General features: G+C 52.8%; 1 protein-coding gene across 1 annotated transcript in view; it reads right to left on the bottom strand.

Annotated features, from left to right (window-relative positions):
* LOC104272373 (RNA-binding protein Musashi homolog 2-like) overlaps positions 1 to 10,453 on the bottom strand; it is a gene marked incomplete at its 5' end in the record, with an annotated part of 52,923 nt that overhangs the window by 5,898 nt on the left and 36,572 nt on the right. The window contains one exon of the mRNA XM_009867352.1: positions 3,691 to 3,805. Within this exon, the coding sequence (XP_009865654.1) occupies positions 3,691 to 3,805 (115 nt within the window). The remainder of the gene's footprint in view (positions 1 to 3,690; positions 3,806 to 10,453) is intronic.

Genomic DNA, 10,453 nt, shown 5'->3' with positions numbered 1-10,453 from the left:
GCACAGCAACAAAAATGTTTAGAGTCTTTCTCAGAAGAAACATGTTGTGACCTTGACATAAGCACCTGTGTCATGAGGGAATGTAAACCAAAATCCATCTCCTACCGACACCGGGGTGCTCACGTGCTAGGGAGCAGCTATGGAGAAGAAACACGTGTGCTCCCTCGGCCCAACAAAGCTGACCTACCTCCTACTTCAAGGGAATGAAAGAGCTCAGCTGAAGCTGACCACAGCCGCCTTCATGGGTGCTGGGTGCTGCAGCGGGTCCTGCTGCAGGAACAGGGGTGTCCGGTGAGTTGTTCCAACCTCCCGGAAAGCTTGAGCTTGCGACAGGCTCCCCTTCCTGCACCCTGTAGCGGAAGTAGCTGCAATGCCATTAGACAGAGTCTGATGGAAAAAAGGAATGACTTTCTTTGAAGGGCATGAGCTTCTTTTATGCATGAGCTCAGCGCACCTCGCTGGGAGGTGTGCCGTGGCACAGAGCCCCGCTCTGCCTCGTGCAGCCACCGCAGCAGCTCCTCAGAGACCTTCTGAAACCTGGTGTTCCCATCTGACACCTTTTTGGTCTGGGGACCACCACAGCTGCCGTGCCCTAGACACGCAGATCTGCTTTGGATGGGCAGGGAGATGGAGGTGACCTTTCACTAAACTTGCTTCTCAGTTGCTTTATTCTCTTCTCCCTTTTTTTCTCCAAGTTTTCAGACACGAATGGTGGGCAACAAGCCGCAGGTGATGCAGTGCCACCCATGGGCAGCGGGTTTCCACATCAGGACTAGGACACAGAGGTGAGGCTCTTGAGCACACGGCAAACTTCTCGGCCGCCAAACTGCTCCGGCTCAGCTGCAGACATGTGCATTGCCAGGGGGGACACACGGACACGTTCACGAGCACCCATGGGGCTGGGGAGCGGCTCTTCCTGCCCAGTGGGCTGCCAGGGAGAGAGAGGTCACCGTGATTTTAACCGCTCCAGCTCGCTCTTTACGCAGAGTGGCCAATTAACGCTCCTGATCTCCCCCGAGACCTCCCCCCCAGACCTCGTGTCCCATCAGCACACCGAGCCCCAGACAGCCCTGAAGCAGTCCTGGCAAAAGGCTCAGCCTGCCCGTGCTCTCAGAGTCAAAAAAATCCTTTCAGAAGAACACTTTAATTTTGTTCCAATCAACCAAATCAGCACAGAAGCGGCTGCCGACGCACCTTTAGACCCCGGCTGCCGCGGGCTCCTTGGGGAGGCTGTGATTAATGAAAAAGACCAACTTCCTTAATAGCTTTGGAGGGAGCCGCTCCCCGCTCTTTCCTTTGGGTTGTCTCGTGCGTTTGTTCCTCTGATTTCCTCCTCTGCCCGTGAACGGCATCTGGAGAAGGTGACCTTGAACACGGGCTTCTGGAAACAGGTATAAAAATCCCTGAAGAGCAGCCCGAGCCACTGCGCTGCAGTCCAGCCAGGCATCTAAGAGGAGGAATGGGACAGGGCTGACACCGGCCTCCAGGGATCTCTGCAGAACACTTGGCTCCCGCGAATGCTGCCTCCGGCGTTACGTCACTTTGTGCGCCTCGTCGTTAGATAGTTAATTACACCTGTCTCCCCGTGGGGCGAGCCCTGGGGCTTGGGAAGGAGAGATTTGGGCTCTCGGCTGAGCTGCTGCCCATCAGGTCCCTTGAAGCCAACTCTTGCAGGCAGCCTTTGAAAGCAAGGATTTATAATGGCCAGCCAGCCAGCCTTGCTCTCCTGCGTTGCAATTTCCTTGTTTAGCACTTAATTATTTAACACGGTGCCACTGTAGCAAGCAGGAACTTGGAAGATGAAAAAATCAGCTAGAGCAGATAATGAAGCATCTGGCCTTCAACACGAATCAACCATTAATTCTGAGCAAGTCACCCTGATTTGCAATCTAATAAGAGCGTGTTGCGAGACCGGCCGGAGCGACCCGACCCACCCGCTGCAGCAGGACAGGGACGCGCCAAGGGGCGCCCGCGTCGCTCGCTCCGTGCAGACACAGATCCACTCCTTGAGCTTCTTCCCGTCCTTCTTACGGCTTGAAGAGATCTTTTTCCAGAGAGGCAGCCCCGGTGGGAATGTCTCATGTCGCACCCGAGGGCTGAATTTTCCCTTCAGGTCACCCCAGCTCCACTCACTGCTTGCCCAGCTGTGAGGAGAAGGGTTGAGGAAACCCTGCCCGTGGTGAGCCGAGAAGGGACGGGGCCCAGGGTCATTTTGCCCACCCCGGGGTGAGCCGGGTGCTCTCCCTCGGCAGCCGGCTGGGACTGGCAGGCACGGTGGCATGCATCACCTCCACCACCCCAAACCTCAGGCACCACGAGCAGAAAAGAGGGACAAACACCAGAAATGAAGTACACATGCTCGAGCACTCTAGGGACGTACAGGTAACGAAATCACTGAGCAACCAGGAGAAGATAAATATTTTAAGTGTGAAATGTAATTTCCAAACGCTATGGAGTAAGGGTGGCGGTGGAGGGTGGGGACAGAAAAATAGATGATCAGCTGAAATAACCGAATTACACATCCCAGAAATGGATCGTTCCAGCCACACGAACAGAAGTACTATTAATTCAGAAATAAAGCAAATATGGCAGGAACGTCTTCCCCATCAAATCAAGTGATGCTCCAAGTCAGACATCGCAGCGTAACAGCTGGATGCTCCAAGGAACCGAGTCCCACTCCAGGAGCCTCAGGGCCCTCCAGCAGCCCATGGACCTGCTTGGCAGAGCTCAGGACAACCCAGCACCAGCTTTCAAGGCCGGTTTTTGTGGTTTTTTTTTTCCTCGGATCATCTAAACCCAGGACAGAAAATTCAAAGCATCCCAGAGAGGCCACATACCAGGGACACCAGCCTGGGAAAGGCTCATTTCTGCCTGGGGACACCTCCAGGCACCCTGGACACAGCAAGTGACAACCAGGGGTAAGTCCAGTGATAAAAAGGGAGCAGGAAGTTGAAAATCCATGGGGCTTTACGAAAACACGTTGGCAACAGATTAGGAGCATTTTAGTTTAGTAAGTCTGAGGGCAGAGTATCAAGAAGTTGTCACGTTATACAGAAAGAACTATCTAGGCAGAAACAAATGAGAAGCAATTATAACTAAATAGACCTCACGCACAAATAGAATTTTGCCATTAAATATCATTTATCCCATTTAATGAGTATTTTCTGGACACAATACTCTGGACTAAAATACCATTCCATCTCCTTGAAACTTGTAATTATTGTTGCGACCTATACTGTTACGCATCTCCCTGCTTTCCCCATCTTGCATGCCATTTAAGAACCGGCAAGATTTTCAATTATCTATGCTGAACTGTCAAAGATACCTTTAAAAGAAGGGGAATAATGTGTGACTCAATTCCTCTAAAAAAAGGGGAGAGATCATTTTTAGTCAGAATGAACACATGGCATCTTTTATCATTCTATTTTTGCGAGTAAGAGTAAAACAGGCTATTTAAAACATCCATTTAAATGCAAATTTTTATATTGCAGGAAGGGGAGGGGGCGTGTGTGTGCAACTTGGGGGTCAATCATTTACCACACAGACAGGATTATTTTCCCCACTCCACCCCTGCCAAAGTTTTGGCCTCGCACCCACGCGGGCACAGGGATTTGCTCGCCCCTACGGCTCGAGTGATCGGAAATCAGGGAGGGAGCCCGGGGGAAGACGTGCAGTGGCTCTGGCACTTACCCAACATTCCCATCCCCAGCATAAAAGCGTCCATGGTATACGGTAATCCACGCGCCCTTCCTCTCGTCCCTGGTGGAAACATCACTTCTTTAGGTTGTGCTTTCTTACATTCTACCTATTGAGCAGAAACACGTACAAATGAGATGCAAATGAATTCCATGTAAATGTCAAATGCAGAACTGATCTACTTGGCGGGGGGGGGGAGTTTTATTTTTAGCATTTGCCTCCCCATACCGCCTCCCCCGCAAAGGTGAACTTTAAGACTTTAAATGGATTAAAAAGAGCAAACGTGGATGTCTCTTTAAACACACAGAGCGAAACCCCCCTGGAAAAACGACAGAAGTGCTGATTTCAGAAGTTGCCGAGTTCCTGAAAGGAAAACCTGTGCTGCGTTCCCTCTCGATGGTACTCGTGGGCGTGGGATGAATGGAGGGAGGTCTCCAGCACAGCTCTATTGCAATCGATAACAGAAAATGACTCTCACTGATCATTACAAAAAGCTCCTTTTAAAATAAGAATAAAGAATCGATACTTCTACCCAGCAGAAAATTTCTGTAGACCCTATTAATACACGATCTGCATTCTTTCACTTCCAGTTACCCTTGCTGCCTTTTAAAGCTGTGTAATGCCACGGGAACCGCATCGCACGTCACCGCCAGCGCCTCGCCGGTGGCAGTGACCCAGCCCAGCCTGCTTCCCGACCTCCTTTCGGATGGGAAAAGGGAGAAATAAAGCCCTTTCCCACGTTTTCCAGCTCCAGCTCCACCAACTTGCCCCCAGGCAGCCTGCCCCCGCGCTCCCCTTGGCACCGGGGTTCGGATTGGAGCTAACCAGTTACCCGGGCTGCTGGGCACAGCGGACTGGGAGGGCTGGCCCCAAGCAGGGTTGTGTCTCCCCCATCCTCCCCATCACTCCCACAAGCAGGCAGCTCCCCCAGGCCCACCCGGGGACGTGGGACAACACGGCCGAGTATCTCGGTGCCTAATAGCCCGATCGGTGACTCTGCATTCATTGTCTTAGGAAAACCAACCGCCTGTTCCTAGGCAACCCGATCAGCGAAAATATCAGGTTTATACAATTTTCATTTAGGTAACGTAAAGGTTAACTGACTGTAATGGGAGTATTTTAAACAAACCCACCTACTCCTCCCTTTCTGCTGCAAAACCTCCGCAGACTGTAGTTACTTCTCTCGCTCGCGACGCTTCCCGAAGCGACAACGCTCAGACGCCGCCACCGCTGTCAAAACGCGCGCTTCTCGCAAACCAGCTGCCCAACCCAGTGAAGTTTGGAGGGAAATTCTTCTGGAGTTCATATTTTGCTACTTTTTCTGGCAAGAAACACACCCACTCACACTCTCCCCACCCACTCACACCTTTGCACAACTACTCACAGCCCCACTCACACCCTTGCACACCCACTCGCAGTCGCTCGTGCCCCGGCAGATGCACGACTGAGAGTGCAATTGCGAGCCCTGCGGTGCCCCCAGGCTTCCCAGGCCCTGGTATTCAGACAAAAAAAATAAAAAATAAAGACAAAGCAACAGAAAGTTTCCCATCAACAACTTTGTCAGTCAGGCGCTCGCATGCCAAGGTGCTGTGGGGACAAGGACGCCGCAGGGTACATGTGCCGGGCGCCCAGCTCCATCCCTGCCCCGCGGGGATGAAGGCTCCAGAGTTTCCCAGGGAGGCTTAATGAGCCCTGATGGTGGGTTTCAGCCTAATTGGGCTGTGTGCCCGCTCCAAAGCGTGGTGCCCCCTCCAAACCGTGGTGCCCCCCAAAAGCCCCAAAGCTGACAACCTCCCCTCTTCATCAACCCTCCCTCCGAGAGCCCAGCGGCACAGCGAGCTCGAAACCCCCAGAACCAGCCTCCCCCCGGCTGCCCAGCTCGGCAACAGCCTCTGAAACTGCCCTTTGCTGAGTTTTAATCGGGGAGGCACTGAAGGGCAGCACGGCAACCCCATTTGTCCAGCCGCACGGCCAGGGGCGAGTGCCACTAGTGCATCGTTTCATTTCGCTGCCACATCTTTCGGGTTCGCCAGCGCTGCAAATGTCACGGCGGCATCGGTTACACCTCGCGCTGCAAACAGTCGGGATGATAAAACCAATCTAGCCTGGCTCGACGGACAATTAACAGGAAAATGAAGTTTGGATTAGCACTGTTAGAAACAATAACCCAGTAATTAGCTTTTGCAACCACAAAACAGCCCCACCGCTGCTCTCTGAAAGACTGGCATAATTTATGATTTTCACAGCACACGAGGACATAAACGGAATGGCAGCGAGCTGCAAAGAAGTTTTAACTGGGATTTAAAGGGGAAGAAAAAGTCACCAGTAGGAAAGAAAAATAATTCCTAAGCCTTTGTAAACAAATATGCCCTGTATCGAGGGGAAAAATAGTCTCTTACTTTCTAGTAGTGCCCACTTCCCATCCTGCAAGGTACGGGACCAGCAGCCCTGGCCCCACTCTGGCACCCCTCGGGAAGGGGCTGGACGGTGCTGCTTCACCAAGAGATGCAGGAAAAGCCAAAGAAAAAGGGACCAGGCTGCTCTTCTGCAAGAAGTCAGCCCTCTCCTCCACGGAAAATGGGATGGAGATGGCCGTAACCATCCCACGGCCACCGTTACCGCGAGGGCGAAGCCCTGGTGTCGGTGGGCACATGTGCAGGCAAAACGAGGTGTGCAAGGGGGCTCCTCCAAGAAGGAAGGGATCTGGATTTATGGAGTCAGTTCTCAGCTCCGTACTGGATCGCTCCCGAGAGCCCACCCGATGCGGTTACTTTTGCACCGAAATCTGGATCTTGCACAAGCTTTCTGCTCAGCGCTTCTGTACGTCTTAATAATTTCCAGATTTTTTCCGCCTCCCCTGTACGAGGGATGTGCTTCACTTTCAGCAGCCTAACAAAGAAAGTTTCAACTCTAAGGCTAAGGGGGGAAAAAAAAAAAAAAAGGCAGGGAAACTAAAATTCACTATTTTTGTTTAGTCTAGTTTGGAGAATTAACATCACACCGGGGTACTCTTGGGTCAAGCCAAGCAGTCAAAGCCACGAGAACCCGGAATGGCTGAGATGGGAGTGAAAAGCCTCTTATTCCCAGCGCAACAGAACGGGCTGTCAGCTCTCAGCACCAGGATGTCTCAAAAACTCCTCAGCAAACAGCTTTCCAGGGAAAGCAGGGCTATTTTGAGGAAAGCAGAATGGGCACGTATTCACAATGCACAAAAAAACCATTTTACCACCGAAAGACAAGGCAACTTTGTCTTGCCAGCGACGTGCGATTCGCAGCCAGTCGAGATGCCGTTACCTCGGGGACACCGCGTCGCTCAGGGCACGGCAAGCCAAAACTCCTGCTCTCCTCACAGAGAAACCTGTGTTCACCCGGCCCTGCCCTGAGTGCCGCGCTATGCCAGGTGACGGAAGAAAGGTTATAAGCGTATTTAAAAAAACACCTCGACAAAGGTGAAGTGGGGATGATGGGATTTCACATCCTCAGACCCTCAGATGCAAAGTCGGCAGCTACGGGTGAGCAGAGCAGTCTGCTAGAGGTTCTTGCAATCTGTCAATTCAATTTGTCCCCAAAACACCCGGCACTGCCCAGCGCTGGCAGCTCCAGGTCCTGCGTGGGTGGGAGAACCCAGGAAGGGCAGCGTCACCACGCAGCTCACACGCTACATCGCTGAACGCACATCGAAGACAACAGTACGCGAGCGCATCCAACCTGCCGGCGCTCGGCAGCGTCCTTCAGCTGACAGCTGGGTTTCCAAAGCTACCTTCGAGTCCCAAATGCCAATGACACCTTGCACACCTGCCTGCCCAGCATCGTCCTGCACGGGGCCCCTCGCTTAAACAAGGCCCTTGCAGAGAACCTGTCACCGCGGCCATCGGCCTCTCTGTGCACACTCTCCCTCGACAACGTGCCGGGCTCCAGCTCTACAAGCTGGTAGTGAACCTGCAGCAGGAAACAATGAGCAGCAACACCTTCCGGTGACCTGCTGACAGCCGAACCCTCCTCAGAGAGCCCCACTTCTAACCTCGGTGCCCGTATGTCCCACTCACGATGACAGCTCGCTTTGGTAGGTCCTGCGGACGTGTCAAAGGAAGGGACAACCCTAGCTTGGAAGAGTTTCTCAGGGACTGCAGTAGGGTCCTTGAGTTGGAGCTGCTATATTTAATTTCTGGCCACTGGAGGTTGTTTCTTAACTCTGGTTATTTGCTTTGAGTGTAAAATGAGGGTTAATGCCCCCACGCAAGGGCAAGGGAGTGGCGAGGTGAGAGGAGCTTCTGTGCTTTGCAGATTTGGGGCAAAAGCCTCAGAACCTGCTTACAGCACTAAAATAATTGGCCCACAAGGGTGATTTCTGGACCCTGATAAAACACGATATTCTGGGGATAGCATCTTTGGGTTTTATTTGTCCTCCCCGCAATGTCTGGAGAGCATCTTTGGCCTCCCACGTAAATTCCAAGCTTCACATATTAAATACCTCACTGGCATTTTCTTTTCACTTTCACACCGCTCGTTTAATATTACATTTGACATTCTAAGCTTTACGGATGGCAACAGAAGCAGAGTGGGTGAGCTAAAAATAGCCTGCCAGGGAGAACGGGAGGCTAGAAATAGGCTTGTGAACAACAGCAGCCCTGCTACCCTTTGCCTGCCCCCGTGTTTTAGGAAACGACAGTGTTCGGGAGATGAGAAAGAGTGAGCTGAGGGCAAGTCGGTGCCTGTGGAGCTGTGGGTGCCCGGGCCGAGCTGCCCAGGGATGGGGATGGGGCATCCCTGTCCCAGCTCAGCAAACCCCATCGCCTCGAGCTAGGGCTGCAAGAACCTCTCCCCTCCAATGCTCGCTGCGACAGGGGGACATGCCAAAAAAGAAGCGGGAGTGCTCGGACTCGGAGGGCGCTGCGGGAAGTATGTCTGCACCGTCTTGCCGTCACACACGCATGCGTGAGCTCTCCTGCCCCTGCATGGATTTGGTAATTAATCTGCAGACACATCAGCAGCACGATGAGTCAGTCCCAAGACAGGATCATGTCTCATCTCCTCCCTCATGGGCTGCTTTTAAAATTAGTGCTGTAGAAGAAGTGACAAGAAGAGAACGCTCCAAGCGTCGCGGCACCTGCATCGTGTATCAAGCAGGTACAGAGAGAGGGGAAGAGCACCTTTCAATTATCCGCAACAACAGAACACCGACAGCTCACACTGTTCCTTTTGCTCTTTGTGACATTCCCCGAGCGTTTTGGCTTCGTCCCATCCTCCCTGCGCTGCTGTCACCTTCCCGTGCAGCCTTTTGCCTGGGAAGAAATCCTCCCAACAGCTCTCCCTCCGCTCCTCCCCTAGCAGGGGTCTGCAAACAGCCAGGGAAGGGTTTCACAGCGCAGGAGTGTGGATCCCGCCAGCAAGCGTCAAACAACGCGCTCTGCCCCACTGCTGACACCGGTTTTGCTGGGACACACCAACACTCTTCTCACCCAGAGTCGGCACCTCACCAGGGTGAGACTGGGCTTTGCCAACTGGTACTGGTGAAGCCTGAGCCTTGCTCCAGAGCAAAACTCATCATGTGAGACAACGAAGCCTATGGAGTGCGACGTGACACGCACCCACCTGTGGTGAGGTGGGAGCAAAATCCTGGCACTGCGGCTCTGCCCGTCCAGCCGACAGTCGCACCTACACTTACATTGCAGGCATTTCTGATTTGTTGCTGGGTCTGTCATCTGGATGCTGGGGTGGTTGCAGCTCGTTCTTTTTGTCTTAAGCCAGATTCACCAGCCTTTACGAACTATAGAGAGGGGAAGGAGCCTCCCCTACAACCCAAGGTATCTCAGGTTTGGCTGGAGGGAGGCAGGAGTGCCCAGGAGCAACAGGAGGCGGGGAAGCAGCGAGATGCTGGGGCAGGGCAGAGGCTCCATCTGAGACTGAGTGAGAGGGTCCCAGCAGGGCAAGGGGGCTGCCCCAGCCCTGCCCCGCCAGCCCAGACCTAGCTCTGCTAAGGGGACCCTTACTTTTATTTCAGATGCATATTGCAGGGAGGAACAATATCAGGAATATTATTTCAGTGCCCTGGGAAAAATTAGCAAGTCAAATATTGAATCAGGCCTCCAGCATATGCCAAGGAGATTGCTTTGATCTTATCCACACTAAAAGCTCTATTATTGAATTTAAAGTCTGTGAACACATATCAGACCAATATACAATGCATATCTGAATACACATTTGAGAAGCAAAGGATGTTTTGACAAAGGGAAGAAGAATATTTGAGCTGAAAATATCAAAGTTACTGCATCAATTGAAATACAAATGCCTTTTTTTGTCTGGCTCAGTGGCTTTACTGACAGGGCAACCCGCAACCTGGGACTCGACTGTCACTTAGGAGAAACTTCACCCAGGTCTGGCTCCTGGGCTGGGCCTGAGTGGAAAGCGACAGTGGCTCGTCAGCAGAGCCCTGACATCCCGGGGGACACGCTCCAGCTGACAGCAGCGCCGTCAGGACTTGGGAGCTCGACCAGAACGGCTGTTTTGGGAGCACAGGGTCTGTAACAGCTACTCCAGCCCAATTTTCCCTGAAAAACCCCAAATGCAGCTGCTGAGCGGCTGCGACGGCTCTTCGTAAGAGTGGGTGGGTTAGCAAGGAGGATTTCTCCAAGGCTTGACAAGAAGCTGAGCAGGATGATCCCCACCATCCTCAGCCCTTTGCTTTCCAACCCCAAAACCTGCCCTGGGGCAGCTGCCCGAGTCTGCAGACAGCGCCCGCAGGACAGGAGCAGGGGCC

The sequence above is a fragment of the Apaloderma vittatum genome, unplaced genomic scaffold (assembly GCF_000703405.1).
Source record: "Apaloderma vittatum isolate BGI_N311 unplaced genomic scaffold, ASM70340v1 scaffold22690, whole genome shotgun sequence".
Lineage (NCBI taxonomy): Eukaryota > Metazoa > Chordata > Aves > Trogoniformes > Trogonidae > Apaloderma > Apaloderma vittatum.
This window is presented reverse-complemented; position numbering and strand designations above follow the sequence as displayed.